Below are 17,452 nucleotides of genomic sequence, written 5' to 3' on the forward strand. Positions count from 1 at the left end.
ACCCACCACATAGATTCAGAAAGGCTTTGAAAACCTTTTTCAGACGCTTTTGTCCACATCGACTTGATCAATGATGTAAATCTTCTTTTCCACAACATCTCAAATGTGCTCTTCTATGGTGAAAAAGGGATGGATATGGTAGGATATAACACACAGGCAGGCTGTGACTTTTAGAAATGCTCAGTGTCCCCGCTGCGTTGTCGGAGAAATGGTTGTAAGTTTGGTTTGGTTTGGTTATAGGAGATGACTGGATCCAGTGAGCGGTGCCTTCTGGGTGTCCTCTGCCAGCTGGTATTTTCACAGGTCACTTCATTGACTCAAATTCAATTCAAATTCTTAGTAGCTGCTCTTTCTAAATGTTTCTTCCAAGTTTTGACCTTAGATAACTGGCTGCATTAGTGACTTCTTTTTCTCTGTGTCTGAGCTCACACGCCAGCAAATTCCTTAGCCGTACTTTCCTTCTTGAACTTCCCCTACAAACACCAGAAATCATTGGCTTTGGTGACTTTCTAGTGGTAATGATATGTCATGACAAACTTACTATCACTTTGAGAGTGTAACTTTAGCAGAACTAAACCATCAGGAGTAACACATGAACCAATTGTGTAAAAAAGCGAGGCTTTCAGCTGCTTCTATTCACTGTTTCTACATTTTAGTGAGAACATGCAACTGAGCAACTGGTCTGAAACAGATGGGAAAGTTCATCTACCTTAATGTTGGTGGTAGAATTTAGCTTTCTTAAATTGGAATTGGTCCCAAGTTGTCATTCACTAAAGTAGTCAATTACAATCAGATACAAACAGATTATATGTAATCAGGGGCGCCTTACAGGGGGAAAAAATTATGACAACTCTAAGGAGCCCTGACCAACAAGGGGCCCTCCACAGTTTATTCATTTATTTTTTGTTCATAGAAAAAAAAGGGCCCACACACATCTATATTTGCCCTGAACCCCCCTGGATCTGCATGAAATGGTTCGTTCCTGCTTGGAGCTTGAGGTGACAATGTTCAGCAGCAGTCAGTAGAAAACAAGAACAACTGTGGCTGTTACTATGCTGCTAAGGAAAATGATAAAATCAGGTTTTTAAAAAAATAGAGAAAGGGAGAAAGAGAAAAAGGCAAGAGTCAATTTATAGCACAGTTTTTCTCAGAGGTGGGTAGACTGTGTGAGATTATCAACCATTTAGCATAGTTACCTTAGCTACAGACTACTGTTTGCCTCCTTTTCACTAGCATTTAATGAATTAAGAAAAAGAATTACCAAGATATTCATATATTTAACTTGTCCCTGTACCTTTTACCACTTAACAACAGGTGAGTCAGTCAGCAGCAGCTCTAACCCACGTCCCTCCTGACCAGTCCTCTCCTGAGTGAAATTAAAGCTGCAGTATGTCACGTTTATAAAAATATATTTTTTCACATATTTGTTAAAACTGTCATTATGTTGTGACAGTATGGTACGAGAGCTAATCTGTGAAAAATCTATTTCCTCTGCTTTCTCAAAGTGCTAGAAACAACCAATCAGTGGCAGGAGAGTTTTAGCGCTGTCAATCACAATCTCATGTGGCTGCTCATCCCTATGCTGCAGCTAGCATAGCCTGTTGTAAATGCTTAGTCTAGTTAGCATAGCTACCAGTGACGGCAGATAAATGATTTTCCTGTAATGATATGTTGCTTCTCCACCATTAGCACTTTTAACAGTGAGTGAATGAAGTTGACTGACAGCACTAAGACCCTCCTCCTGGTTCTGATTGGTTGCTTTGGCTGGAATGTTGCTGTGTTTCAGCCTGTTTTTAGCTTGCCATCTTTCCTTTTATGTTTTTTTTTTTTTTTTTTTTTTTTTTTTCTCCGAAGAGTTTTTGCGGCGCTAGTGGCTCGTATTTTTTCCACAGTAGGCAGACAGGAAGGAGGGTGAGGAGAGGGGGGAAGACATGCGGCAAAGGTCGTCGGGACCGGGAGTCGAACCCGCGACGTCCGCGTCGAGGACTAAGGCCTCCAAACGTGGGGCGTGCTAACCCCCTGCGCCACCACAGCACGCCCCCCTTTTATGTTTTTTAACACATTTTACAAAGTTATACACGCAGCCCCAAACAGAACTGATGAAAAGTTGTAAAGACGATGATTCCCTCCAAAGGATTTGCTGTGAATCTTTTATTTACACCCTGAGAATGGTAAATAGTCTGTTGGATCCGTCTTAACGCTGTCATACAAGTGACCTTTTAAAAGAGATGATTTGAATACAAATGCCTGTTTAATCCCTCACAATCTTTGGCATGACCTTTCGTCTTCCTCATAAAGCACAGCATCATATGCACATTCAGATTCTGAGATGAATCAAATGTCTACTAAATCAGATCCCCTAAGTGCCAAATTCAGAGTTTTAGACGAGTGGGTAGTTTGAATGACATTTCTTCATTTACTGCAAATGTCTGTCCTAGGTAGAGCTCTTTTTCTCCTTCTCTAGACAAGTTATCATTCAAGCTCCAAGATCACGACTTCATTTCTGCTTCAGATTTCTTACGGCATCCCACCGTCTCTCTGTGCTCCTCTGCAATCATATCACATATGGTCCTGCAGAGGTTTCAGCGTAGTGCTCGAGCTTCTGAGGGCTGATCTGAGCTTTCTATCTCATAATGTCTCATGTTGGTGTCACATATCAAAAAGCAATTCACAATAATCTGATATGTTATTGATCCCCTGAGGGATTTCTGCTCCTGCTCCATTTCATGCACATGTCAGAGGTCAAGTCCACACATAAGTTGGCAAATCAACTTCTTGCTCAAAGGCACTAAGGTTAAGTGAGCCTCAAAGGAAACACTTATCTTAAAATTCAACTTCTAAAGTTCCAACCAAACACTGTCAGAACCTACAAAGAATTTGCTTCCGGGTAGCCACATTATAAAACTGAAAAAACAGACTAATCTTATTTGGAAAATTTCAAAAAGTTGTATGTGATCACAAAATCTGCACTAAGTATAAAACCAATATTTTTCTCTTTCAAATATTAAGTTCACTTGCCAATGTTTTATTCGGATATGATTTTTTTTCTTGGTGGAAGAATGGTTTGGGAATTTAAAGATGACTTAAGGTTATGACTCCCAGATGAGTAAACAAAATAGCAAACATTATTGACTAAAGCATGTTTGAACATGACTGATACAAGGTGAGAAAAAAATGCAGATGGCAAGCTTTTCAGCTAGTATCCAAATGAACCACAATTTCACTAAAATACAAATAAACATTTGTATTTAGACAACTCTTCCACGACTCATTTCATCAGCACCCCTAATATAAAAATTCGGAGTCACCCTCCTGTCTCTGACTGCTGATATGCAACACCAAGATCAGGAAGAGACTGTGAAGTTTACACAATTCAGATAAAACCAGGATTCTTGCACAGCAATAAAAATATCTTGTGAGCAGACAGGTTAGGAATTTTTTACATCTCGTCTCAGGATGAGCAGCCAGAGGGGTGGAAAAACTGTCACTTCTTAGTGATGCAAAAAAACATCATACAGACAACTGAAGAAATCAGCAGAGCAAAATCAATAGATGTAAAACCTATTGTTAAGCTTCTGATACCACTCTCTGGCAATCCAGATTGCGGAGGACAGCATTGATTACATGTCATTTCAGGTGTTCCACCTGTTGTGAATGTGAAGATTACAGTTTAATTACTATTGTTTGAATAGCATGTCTGGTCATAATTTATTTATAGGTCTATTTTCAGCCCCAGTTTTAGACTTGTCTAATCTGTTCCTGTGTAATTACAGGAGCAGGTAGAATTACAGGAACCAAACAGATGTAAACCAGTTATTAATGCAACTGCCTTTATTAACTTTTCATACGATATGTTGTGACTTATGGAGAACTGGTGTCCACAAGAAGCCATCCTTTGCTGCAGGCTTCTTGAGGATTTCTCTCTTACTATATTGCTGTGCTCAGTGTGTGTCTGATTTAATGGTCAGGGATAAGATTAATGGGCTATTGTGTCGCATCTTATTTTTATTTCATGAAGCAGAGCTCAGTCACTCATTCTGAAAAAAAGAAAAGGTTTCAAGAAACTCTTAATTTAAAAAGGTAAAGTTCAAATTGAAAATATACTTTATTTTCATATATTTTGTGGATGCAAATCACTGTTAAAACAATTATTTACTAATGTGGCAACTTCAAGATTGGATGTTTCTCAGGTTTTCAGAATGAAAATTTTTTCTGGCAATAAGAGATTAATTAAATATTTGACTATTTTTACATCTTTATTGAGGGTCCAGATAAGAGTGCAAGTTGTTGTGAATTAAAGCTTTTCTCAACCAGGCTATTTGACACCTAAAACACACAAGTAAAAAGCATAGTCTTTTCTGGATTCCCGCTAAACTCTTTTCCTAGAAAGTTGCGATTACCCTCAATCCTAAAGCTCAAGGTTTCAACTTGACACCGTCGAGTACCATTACTATAAAAAAGTTTTTATTAACAGTATGGGCATTACAAAAACTGATAAAAATACTGTAAGTGCTGAGTGGTGTGGAACATGGTCAAAGACTCCAGAAATAAAACTTGAGAATCCTGCGGACTGCAGAGAGAATTATAGGCGTAATCGGCAGTGTGCCAACCCATTTATAAAAGGCTCAAACGTAACAGAGACTCATTAATTTGGACATGTTTAATTGTACGAGTCCAATAGATTTAATTAAACTGTTTAATTAAATGTCTTTAATTGAAAAAAGGGGAAAATTACAGTCTCTGAAAAGACAAAATCTGATTTGAAAGTATTAGAGTCTAAATGTATAACAAGAATAAAAATGGCCACTTTTTCATTATAAATGTGAATAGCACCAAATACTTCATTTCCTGTTTGGAGGAGCTGCATATAAACCTCTGGGATTTGAGGCGGAGGGAAATTATGGTGCACTGCTGTGATTTTGTGCTGCCTTGATATTTAATCCAAAAGTCTTTGAAACCGTTTTGTGGGGAGTCTTTGTAACCTCAAATGTTATTCACATACAGACTATAATTCACTGAAATCAGGGTTGTTACAGGAAACTTACCACTCCATAAGCAACAGTGTCGCTGTACGAGCGCAGCTCTGGGTAGATGTTGGAGAGGAACCAGCTGAACGGTCGACATCTGAGTCGGGACCGCAGGGCCTTCCTCTCAGAAATGTCCCCGATGTCTATCCCTGAGTTCTAGGGGAAGGAGTAAACACAAGCACATTAGTTTTCCAGTTTTAGCTTTTCACTAATACTCCACAACCTCAAGCAATGCAATAAAACACAATGCGCTTCAACCCCTAGATTTGAAATGCTGCAGTAATCACGTAGCTGAATTCAGGGCCTCTGGCTCCTTCCAGCTCTGCAGCAGTTCTACGAGGCCAATTTGAGAGCCTTAAATAATAAAGGAGCCCAAAGAGGACAATAAATGTTTGGAGGGGAAAGTCCTGGTGGGATGGCATTCGTTTAAGAGACCCATTTTTGTCAGAAAAGAAGGAATGATGCCTGAAAGCTATTAAACAGCAGATGGTTAAGGGACCTTAACTAACAAATAAAGTATTCTGATAACTTTCTGATTTAATTTTTTAGAATGGATTTAAGTGGGAAAAAACATACACAGCATACACCATGAATTAGAAAACAAAACTGAAGTCCAATTTTGGCAGAAAATGCTTTTCATATTACTCTTGAGTAAAACATTAAAGCTCTTTGATTGGTAGCTGCTTGCTGAAACAAATAACAATCCCCACTTATTGCATTTATGCGTCTAGCCGCATTTATGAATCTAGCCACGTTAGAAATTACTTTCTGATGTTCAAAGCATCAGGATGCAGAAGGTGATTTACGTGACTTTGAATGTGGCACCGTTGTTGGACTGAATATTTCAGAAACTGTTGGTCTGCTGAGATTTGCACACACAGCAATCTCAGATTTGCAGACAATTGTCCAAAACAGAGAAAATATCCAGTAAGCAGCAGCTGTTAGGACAGAAATGCCTCGTCATACGATGGAACAGAAAAGGTTGGAGACTTGTTTTAGATGACATGAAGTTAATAGCAGCAGCTGGGAAGAGGGGGGGAAATAGACATTTGCACCATTGAGAGGCAGGTGGCAATTATGCAGCAATTGAGGGGAACTGCAACCTATTTGAGGACCAAAATCTCAGTTTCACACATCTTGCTAAGTCAGTTAGAATTAAGGCAGCTGTGATGTCAAATTAAGGTCCAGCTCATTGACCTGAGAATGTAAATTCATTGTTAGAAGAGTTAGAAAATGGATGTTTGATGTGATTTCATTGTGTTGTATAGAGTCTAGAGGTGGAAACTCTTAGCTGCTGCACTGTTTGTTTTAAGAAGCTTTGAAGTAATCAAAAAATTGCAAATGTTATTAAAATAAAGTAAGCCTGAACTTGGTTTGGAAGATTTTATAATCTAATGGAATTCATGAAGTTTTGCAAACTTTTTCCCCAAATGTTTTGTCAATAAATCACACTTTTCAAACTTTTATTCATCAATCAGGTAAGAAAAAGCTACTTTACTCAGAAAGGGGCCAGTGCTTGGCTCGCATATGAGAGAACTAAGCAAAACAAATGAATAAAAAAATCTGGTTTAAGTGTGGTTGCAAGAAGATTCCCCAATGCAAAAAATAAGCACATACACAATTACTCCAACCCTCAGTCTTTCACCCACAAATAACATGAGAATGATACTCCAAGCAGCTGCTCACCTGCAGTGGAACGTTCCAGGCCATGTAGACGTGACTCCTGTACTGGTCCATCCACACTTCAGCCACTCTCAGAGCGTTGCGGCGCACGTGGGCTGTCAAGTTCTCTGTGTAGGGTTTGTGAGCACGCTCGATGTGGGCGATCCTGGAGCAGGGCAGGACCTCCACGCTGCCCCCACATTGCCACACCTGTTGGGATGATCAGAGACTGTTTGGCAGTTCAAAATGAAAAACAGCAGGTGTTTTCTGCACCTGCCAAGTCAGAGCGAGTTGAAAGAAGCAGATTAACTACTCGAATGCGTTGACTCAACCTGTTAACAGAAGAGTAACAGAACCGTAAGACCATGCTGAGAATGCTCATCTAGGTGCTTTGCTATTTTTACACCTTTCTACACCTTGTTGACAGTGGAAAGCTGTCAAATATGTGAGCAAAGCCAAACTAACATTATGACAGCTTCATGCAGGATTCATTAAAAATAAGAACAAATGTACAGACCACCAGAGGTTCTATGATGTTAGATTTTTTTTTTTACTTAAAAAAGATATAAAAAGGTAAATATACTGTAAGTCCCTGTTTGTACAACACAAATGAACTTGGGAGGAATTTATCTAAGCTGAATTCCCACTCAGATCAAATCCATCTATACAAACACTGGTGTCTTGTGTCTGTGCCTCATGTGCACACATTTCTAATAATATTTAGGGTCAGTCAGTAATTATCATTGACATAAATCTTGTTATTGATTTGCTTAAAAAAATAAAAATGTTGAAAGTCTGTTTCATCTGACTTTAAGCATATGCTTAAGGACAATACATAACCTACAGGAACAGAGAAATTTCTACTTTTACTGAAGGTGGAAAGAATAAGAACAAAGTTGTTTCTGGCCAGGATATCCTATACTTTATAAAAGGAAAGTGCAGATTTCTTGGGAGTCCTCATGGGTTCCTCCGACTGCAGCATCTGTTTATAATAGCCGTTGCAGCAGAAGATGACGTGTCAAGGACAAGCTGTGAAAACTCCCAAACCAGGACTACAGGAACAGAATGATGTCCTTTAGTTCTCCCAGTCCTGGGAGAGAGAACACATTTATCTGTTGTACAGTATGGACCGGCCTTTAGAAACGTTTTCATGCCACATCAGTAGATTTCTTCATTTACACATCTATTTACTAGTGGTATAAAAAGCAACCAGTGTTACATTTCAAAATAAAACTGAAGATGATAACAGGACAGACTAAAGGTCATATGTCAAACCAAAGGTAAATGGCTCTCTTGCAAAAAAAAAAAAAAAAAAACTAAATGAAAACAACTTCTCCCAAATAAATAAAATTATTAAAAAAATAATTATCTTATTATCTGGTCTACTAGTTGTGAGCCAAGTAAAGTTTAGTATCTACTTGGATTGTAAAGCATATTAATATTTTCCTGTTAGACTAATATGTATCATCTGAGGTGTTTGAACAATTAGGATTTTATGACTGAAAGTGAACACAAGCACAAATTTAGTCCTATTGTGCTGCTTCTCAGAGCACACACAGACTTGGCCAGGTCTGAGTGTATATATATATATATATATATATATATATATATATATATATATATATATATATATATATATATATATATATATTTTATACAATATTGTGACAATTTGTTATTTTAATTTTAATTATCTAATTGGGTAATAAACAGATGAGCATACATTGTAAATATGCCAAAAATATGTGCTACTTTATGTCTTTAGCCTCCAGTTGGCCAGATACAAATACTAAATTAGGAAAACAAAACAATGTCAAACATCGTACCACAGTCACAGCCTTAATTAATTTCAATACTGGGTTACTGGGTTTAGTTCTTCAAATGGCATGTCATAGTTTCTTGTGGGTACCATCATCTCCTAGCCTGGCTGAACTTTCTCATCTAATGACATATCCGCTGATGTTTGAGTTTTGGAGGTTGACAGCAACTTGACAACTTTTTCTTTTATTATTCACAAAGATAATAGATGATTTGTGACCCTTCCCTATAAAAAACATAGCAGCCTCAACATAATGTCCAAACACTGAGAATGCTGATAGTCAGAAACTGTCTGACCCATTCAGAAAAAGGCTGGCGTCATCATCCTGTTTTCTTTCAGGGAACTAATAATAAGGAAGGAAAGGTCACCCTGATTAACAAATAAAGAAAGAAGGACCAGCTTTGTTGCTTTCCTGATTTTTACTCTAAATGTCTTTGTGCAAAGACTTGTAAAAGTAGTAATGAAATTTTTCACATTTTCTCAACTAAATGCCAGAAATGTCAATAGATTTTGTTCTTTTGTTGTGCTAGACCAACACAATATACAGCACAATTCTACAGTGGAAAGAAAATTATAATTTTTTCCCCAAAACTTCTCACAAATAAAAATGTAATAAAGTGTGGTGTGCACATCTATTCTGCCCACTGATGTAATAGTTTGTAGAAACAATTTCCACTGCAATTACAGAAGCAAGTCTCTTGGATATCAATAAGCACACATAGAAACTGACATTTTTAGCTATTCTTCCTGTTTGTAAATATTTTTCTAACCAAAAGCTCTCTGTTAGCTTAAATCTAATATGTGGGTATGCTTTTATCTAAAGCATCTCAATCTTGACTTAACCCACTATTATGTCTTTTGCAGGTTTTAACAAGTATACTTGTATTAATATACGGTATTTAACTTGATCCATCTTCCTATAACCTCTGACCAGCTAGTGTCCCCACAGCATGATGATCCCAGCACTATTTTCCTGCACTTTCCCACATACCTAGTGTTTGCCTATGAGCCAAAAAGTAAAATTTCTGTCTCATCTGACCCGAAAACCTTCTTTTGCATGCATTTGTGGCTCTACATTGCTTGTGGGAAGCTGAAAAGGCAATCTTGTCACTCTTTAATTAATCATCATTGTCCCGTCAACGTATTCAGTCTCCTGATGTTGGATCTCTGCAGCTCCTCCAGAGTTACAATGCTCCTTTCAGCTGCTTTTCTAATTTATACTCTCCATGCTTGACCTGAAGGTATAGGTGGAGCCCACTTTAGATATTTCCATAACTTTATCCCTAACTATCTGCAGCATTGTCCATTAAAGAGCTCTAATGAATCTATGTGGCTGTAACAGAAGAGCTGAATTCATACTGAGATTAAACTACAACACACTGCTGAAAACCTACTTACTAGGTACTTTTTGAAGACAGTTGGCTGCACATGATTTTATTTAGTGATATAAGAGTAAAGGGATATGAATAAATATGCACAGCAGACTTTGTCAAATGTTTTTTTTTTTTTAAATCTACATATAATTTTTCTTCTACTTCACAATAGCGCCCTGCTTTGTTTTGGTCTGTCACACAAAATCCCAGGAAGTAAAACAGAAGTTTGCACAGTGTTTGGGAGCTATGTAGATGTATGGTAACGGTGCTCTAAAGAGATTATGGGGAAAAGATAACTGAAAATACTTTTGTTTCAGAAACCAAGCTTAGAAAAGACGTGAATTAATATTCTCCAAAACTGTCCGTTTTATAGCTGCTTTTACAGCATTTTTCGCAAAGGTCCCTTTGCTACCCATACAAATTTAAGAGGTAAACCTATGCAAATTCCTGTAAAGGTGTTTCTTGGTAGGTTCAGCATTTTCAGACTTTCGTGGATGTTTTTGTTAATTTGTTTAGCAACCCTTGCAGTGTTTGTGTGTTAAATCTTTCCTTCAGGGCTGCCTCATTGCCTGCGTCCATTCAAAGCAAAGAGCTGCTGCAGAGCAATAACTAAACTGTTGTACTGGCTCAGAGCCCAGACAGGAGCATAAACCAGAGCCAAATTCTGAGGTGGTGAATGCCACTTGCAGAAATACCTCGGCGCTCTCTCCATCCAGGATTTACAACACGGGGTTAGAGCATTAGGAGGTATTCTTCAAGTATAGCAAACAGTGTCTGAGAAAGTGGGTGTGCAGAGCGAGATAGAGACAAATGTTAAAAAAAGACAAGAGAAATAAAAGGAGAAATTGTGTGAAACATTAAATAAAATGTGACAAAGGGAGATAAACTGGGAACTACAGAGAGGGGATAAAAATATGAATAGAAGGTGGTGGGTTTTGTTTCTTTCTCTTTCAAACTAAAAATCTGCTCCTCCGGGGAAAAACAGCCATGCAGAACATTTACAACGCGTTACTGTTTTCTTAGTCTTCCACTTATTTTTTTTTTTTTAGGTTGATGTTCACCAAATTGTACTTACGGACTTTCAGAAGTTTTAATGAGAAGATAATAAAACAACAAGTGAAGTTGCCTGTTATAAATCATATCAAGCAAAGACTGCCTGTAGCGATAAAGAAAAGCTGTCTTGAGACAATGAGGATTAAATGCGCACCATTACGTGCCGAGGCGCAGATGAAGCTTCATGAAAGCAGTTTTTATCACAATAGGGCCAGAAATACTGAACGCTTCGACGAAAAAATAAAATATGATGTGGGGGGGGAAATAAATCTCAATGATAACAAAAGGCGCCGCTGGTTGGTAAGACGCAGATAGAAATAAAACAAACTGGCTGTTCTCTGCCTTAAGCCTTGGGCTGAACTTCACACGCGATGAATTATTTAGAATAAGAGAAAAGCCCTTGAGACACAAGGACAACTGATTCTGTCAAAACATCATCGCTAATTTGCATAATCATTGATCTAAAAGAGGAGCAATTTATAGTCTTATGGTGCTAAGTCAGCAAAAGAATGAAGATATTGATTCTTCCCATCATTCCTGATGTGTTTTGGTAAAATAGCCGCGATGAATAATATATTTCTGCGAAAACAGGCAAGTTAAAATTTCATTTGATCTCATGTTTCGTGGGACCATTTAGGTAGGAATGGCATGCCAATACTAATGCTGCACCAACCATTTCAATGGATCACAGCAACAGACACGTCAAAAATAAAATAATGTAAATCTCAGTTGAAATCTACAACAGTTTTTTTTTAACGCAAGTTTAGCTTTTTGCCAATGGGTTTCATTCTGTTAAAGAGTAAGGACTGGAGCATCTCAGCTTTAATAAGGTTGGAAAGGATCAATAGCTCCTATAAGAAGAATTGGTAAATCACAGAATCACCTTTTCCAAACAATGGAGAAGAGGACCAAGTGTAAACAGCTAATTTATTCACGATGAGATGTGCTCTGGCCTGTACAAATCAAATTAGTGTCTATATGCAGTCCGCCATGGGGCCAGTCCTGTTGGGCTGTCCACAAAAAGCTGCATCCTTCGTTGGTAATGTTTGACGCAAGATGACTGATCTAAATTAAATCTCGGTGCTTTCAAGATCCGTCTTTCACCTGCGTAACATTGACAACCTTTCCATAATGTTGCAGAAAAACTACTCCATGTCTTTACTTTTAAAGAATAAATTATTGTGGTTCTTTAAAAGCCCCCACTCCCAAATTTAAAAGCTGTCAGCTGGTCCAAAATGCTGCAGCAAGAGAAGACAAGAAAAGGACCTATTTGACAAAAATTTGCTTCCCCATTAAAAACAGAATTCTTGAATTTTGAAGTTTTATCATATATTAGAGATCTGATCTACTATATAGGATTATGTTCTAGGTTTCAAGTGGCTAAAAGGAGGAGGCGGACCTTTCAATTACCAGGCTTGTCTCAGATTCATTGACATGTTGAAAATATGTGTTTAAGAAGATCTAAACCTCAGGACGCTGTGCATTGTGCTGAAATAGTCATCAGAAGATTGGTACACTGCGGTTATTAATGGGTGGACATGGCTGATAACAGTGCTTAGGTTGGATGTGGCATTTAAATGATAATGAATTGGTATTAAGAAGTCCACCTGTAATTGAGTCAGCTATTTAGTGTGCATTCTTGCAACGCCCATAGACATAGAGGAATAACCTACCCCACCTTACATGTCAAACATGTGAAGATCAGCGAAGTAAGCAGTAAGCTTACTAAGAGCTTTGTAGAGCCTCAGCACTTCTTTTCTGCGTTTGTCACCATTTTTTCTTTTTTTCAGAAGGTTTTGCGTGACTCTGAGCCCTATTCTAGCGCACAGGCAGAAGCGGATTGTGCGCTGAGCAGCCAGCAGCTGGAGGGAACATCTGACTTGATTCATAACAGCACACACTGTCAGGGTCGTGACTGCAACACTGAGAGCTCTCCTGCAGGGAGGATGTATTTTATAGTGAGCAAATAATCCTTTATGCTAATATCAGTGTTCAGATAATTAGTCTGTACAGTGGTGGTGTTGGAGGGGGGCTTATTTGGATCGATAGGATTCCAGGAATTTTACAATAAAATATTAAATAAATGTTCTAATTTCCACAGAGGCATTTAAGGATTTCTCAAAACTGAGTTACAAGGTTGGCTCAGACTCGAGTTGCATGTTAAGGGTGAGTCCACCATTGATGTAAACTAGAGTGAGTTTTCCAACTTGTGACCCTTTAAATAATTTATAAAGTACCATCACGGTACGGTCAAAATTATATAGAATATTTTGTGTTTTTTATTTTGTTTGTTTGTTTCAGAGAGGTGAAGCTCCTGCATCCAACATAACCGACCCAAAATTTGTTTGTCACATTTGGTTAAGAAATTACCAACAAATAAGGAGTCCCTGTTTCAAAGTAGAAGAACTCAAGTTTGACAGAAATATCCAAGCCGCCACATGGACAAGCAGAATTTCATGGTGAGTAAAGTTTATGATAAAAGGACATTAGGATTAAGCTGTTCGGCTACACTGACAAAGATAATATCTGAAGGAGTAAAGGTGAGCATTTCAAACCCAAAAACACTGAAACATCAAACATAGTTGTCATGGTGAAAGTGTATTTCACAGTCAGTGGTGAACTGAAAAATATAGTTGCATAAAAAAAGCATCATCAGACTACCAGCTTCAACGTCACGTAAAATTTATTTCAAGCTGTCTGCTTGTACCTTTGAACTGTGTAAAAATACTTGTATCTTTATGGGTCTAACATACAACTTGAGACAACTGGCTGAGCAACAGGATCCATTAAAAAGTATACACAATAAATATGGTGCAGATATTTACAGTCTCAGTCATATCTAAATAAATATTGTGTAGCTATTGTAAATGCATAAATCTAACTCTATACATTTGAATTTATTTAAAGTCTAAAAGCAAATGTTATACTGAAAATAAATACAGCACCTTCATGGCAATATAAAGTAAAATATACTTTTTTTATAGATGTTTAATAATATCATTGTCCTTTTAAAGACTATGTTAAAATTTTGATGTTACATTTCTCTTGCTGCAGTTAAATCATTAATAATCGGCTCGATTTGCTTGAGTCAGGCTAAATGAAAAACGTGGATGACAGATAAAGCTCCCATTATGTCAAAGGAAAGGTCATTTGTCTGCCTTTGCAGGAGGAATGAAGCTACAATTAAGATTATTTCAATTCAGACAGTGACAATGGCTGCAAGACACTTTTCCAGATGGCACCATGCAACAGATATTATGAACATCCTCTGGTGCTGAAATTTTTATCTTACTCTGATGCCGAGCTCCACATTTTCTCCACCATAAATTTCCATTCCTTCATCGAGCAGGCCGATCTCCTCAAAGTATTTCCTGTCGACCACAAAGCAGCCAATCAGGGCAGGACTCCTGAAATAGAAAGGAAACGGAGGAAAGAGAGGTGTCAGAAAAAAAATTGATTTAAATGCAAAGCAATAGGGGAGCTTAAATGCAAATATTCTCTGAAGCCCACATACAAAAAGCCTTATTCTAACCCACAATTAGCCCACACTGGAAATCGCACCCCGAGGAGCTGTGTTTTTATCCCAAGAACGTTGCATATTCGAAGCTCTGGAGAAATTTTTTAGCATGTCAAACTCAACCTATGTGGCATCATACAAACAAACGGCACAGTTGTCAAAAGGAGGGATCAACATCAAACTGAATCAACAGGAGTGGAAAAATAACTCCGATTAGTATTCATCCCGTCAGTCCCACACATCTCCTCATATCAATATGTAATACAACAGACTGACAAAAACAACTTGTTGGGGGGAATTTTTCTTCCCTGAGGATAGACAGATTGGCAAACAGACAGCGCTCCCACGGCAGGGTTTCAACATCAAACATCACATTGAGATCACGGCTCTTATATAAACTACGGTCGTTTTTATAGCACAGTTATCTGTGAATAAAGGTGGAGAACTTTGCTTTTTCAAGATGATGCGGTTCTGTTGGCATCTTCAGGGACCTTCAGCTGCAAACGGAGCAGTGTGCAGCCACGTGAAACCGTCCATGATAAAAAGTCAGTTCCTCTAAGTCAGAAGGTCATGGCTCTGAACCAGAAAGACAGCTCCCTCTGGATCCGGGGTCAGTATCTGCCTCAAATGAAGCAGTTCAGGTCAATATTTGATTTTTAAAGACCAACAATAGGATTGACTGCAGTAATGTGGGTGATGCCACAGTCAGTTGTAGTGAACATAGCTTAGCTAACAAGTGTAAAACCTGAATCTACTGATTTACTGGTCTTGTTACCTTTTAAGTTTCACACAATGCCATCAGATAAAAGTCACGACTGAAAACACAAGTTGTGGATACAAGCAGCTGAAATTTGGATCACCACTGCTCAGATCACCCTCATCCTCCCATGCACCCTGGTATCTTGCTAGCTTTCGCTGCATACTGCATGCCTTGATTCTGCATTTGGGTTCTCACCACTCTATTAATAATGGAAGAATTTATAAATGTCTTTCTTGTCTCTACTCTGAAAATCAGCTAGTCAACTATTTCCTTGCAAGTAAGGCAAAGTTTCAGACCACACTTTGTCAAACAGCTGGAGGGTTCTTGTTCTCAGGTATATTGTAATATAGACAAGTAAATAGTTGGGGCTATTCATCTTTCTTGGTCATAATATTGAAGACATGTCTTTTCGTCATAGTCTATAAACATTGTGTTTGTTTGCTTGCAACTGCAGAGGTTTTTGCAGATATCGGTGAGTAAGCAACTTTGCTTTTATTGCTGGGTTTATTTCTAAAGTCAGTCCTGCAATCCATATTAATCATACAGGCCACAGGTATTGAATTTCTGGTAATATGCCTGCATTGCCTTGTAAAATTGCATGATTGTTCTATATTGCAATTTTGTTTCAGTGAGTTATTGCTAATGCATGATGAATTTTGAATAAAGTGTTTTTGAATTAGAATTCAATCATCATAACGTAAAATTGAGTTTAGTATGTGATCTCATCAAAGACACTTCAATATGCTTTAAGGGAAGTTATTACTACTTAACGCTTGTTAATACAACCAAGATTTTTTTCCCCCCACCAATATTGTTGGAATGTTCTCAGTAGAAATGCACAGAAAGTTTTTTTCTGCTTACCTGATGGGAGCTGTGTGGTTGCGTAGCATCCACCAGGACTTTGGTGGGTTGAGGTATCGACACCAAAGCTCCCAGTCAAAGCCCTGAGCAGACAGGGGGTACTCCTCAATCTCAAATGTGTCATACTTGATGTTGTCAAAGGAAGGCAAGACCACTCTGGTTCGGTCCTCCTTTATTCTCTGCAGGATCGGTTCTGCCCTGTAAAGGTGACGGAGCACAGGCAACCTTAGCATTTAAAGCTTAATGTCAAAATGGATCTTTCTAGAACTTCAATATATTTTTTTGTGTGTAAATGAACAGAGAAAAGAAAGCTGGTGGCTGGAAATAGATTATAATTATTTTAATAGGCACCTAAATAGTTGAAGTGGAAAAACAGCTCCTCCTGTTTTAAAAGCAGCAGAGAAAACTTGTGTTTTTGGTCTCCCTTTTTATTGACCCAAAACCAGCTAAAAATGCATTTTAATTCACATTTAATTTTTATTAACAAATAAACAAAACGGTAAACATCGTTTCCACTCTTCTTCAAATGAGATGTGTCCCACAGTCAGTCCCTGTATAAGCAGGTGTTTAGGCACCACTAAATGGCTCTTAACATTTAAACAACTTACAAAGACAAATGAATTTTGTTTCATGTCATTTTAAAGTGATTTTAAAAAAAAATACCCACCAACTCTAAAGCTGCTTGAACCTATTGTCTCCATTATCTGTAACAGTTTTGATTTATGACATTTTAAAGGTCTGTTTTAGTCTCACAACATTAAGTTTTAAGGACATAATGGGATTTATACAGAGAAACTTAACTTGAACTTTATGAGCCTGAATCTGATAGGTGTGCTCTTAAATTGTGCAAGTGATTTATAATGTCTCTGCTCACTCATTACTCACTCATTAATTCACTTTTAGACACACACATGTGTGACTAACCTAGTTTTTGACAGCCATACTTTAGCCATAGCGGGCAAAATAAGCCAACTACACTTGTCCTACATAAACTTTGTCTACAAGCGATATGAGATTGAAGCAAGTTTATCATAAATGCTTTGATATTTTTTGCCATTTATGTATCAGTTTCATGTTTACTAGGATTTTTTTAAAAAAAGAGAACAACTCTTACCATTATTGAATATCCATAAACCGTTATGGTGTAATTATTGTGTGCAGTGAAGCGACAGTGCAGAATGAGTCTGGATTAGAAAGGTCAGATCCACCTTTAACATAACTGAATTTAAGAGGTGAGGTGTTGACTCCTTACAGATGGCAGGGTGCCATCAGAGGAAGGAATAAGTTAGGTGTCTAGAATATAAATTCCCAGGAAGATCGGTCTAAACTCTGTTTAATCCTTTGATTTGAATCAAAGAGGGTGCGAGGGGAAAATCTGAT

General features: G+C 37.8%; 1 protein-coding gene across 2 annotated transcripts in view; it reads right to left on the minus strand.

Annotated features, from left to right (window-relative positions):
• Window positions 1–17,452, minus strand: part of LOC116709868 (polypeptide N-acetylgalactosaminyltransferase 18-like) — a 138,472-nt gene that overhangs the window by 31,600 nt on the left and 89,420 nt on the right. For both annotated transcript variants that reach the window (XM_032548547.1, XM_032548558.1), the window contains exons 5-8: window positions 16,073–16,270; window positions 14,227–14,341; window positions 6,714–6,899; window positions 5,046–5,183 (exon numbers count right to left, since the gene is read on the minus strand). In XM_032548547.1, the coding sequence (XP_032404438.1) occupies window positions 5,046–5,183; window positions 6,714–6,899; window positions 14,227–14,341; window positions 16,073–16,270 (637 nt within the window). The remainder of the gene's footprint in view (window positions 1–5,045; window positions 5,184–6,713; window positions 6,900–14,226; window positions 14,342–16,072; window positions 16,271–17,452) is intronic.

The sequence above is a fragment of the Xiphophorus hellerii genome, chromosome 2 (genome assembly GCF_003331165.1).
Source record: "Xiphophorus hellerii strain 12219 chromosome 2, Xiphophorus_hellerii-4.1, whole genome shotgun sequence".
Taxonomy (NCBI): Eukaryota; Metazoa; Chordata; class Actinopteri; order Cyprinodontiformes; family Poeciliidae; genus Xiphophorus; species Xiphophorus hellerii.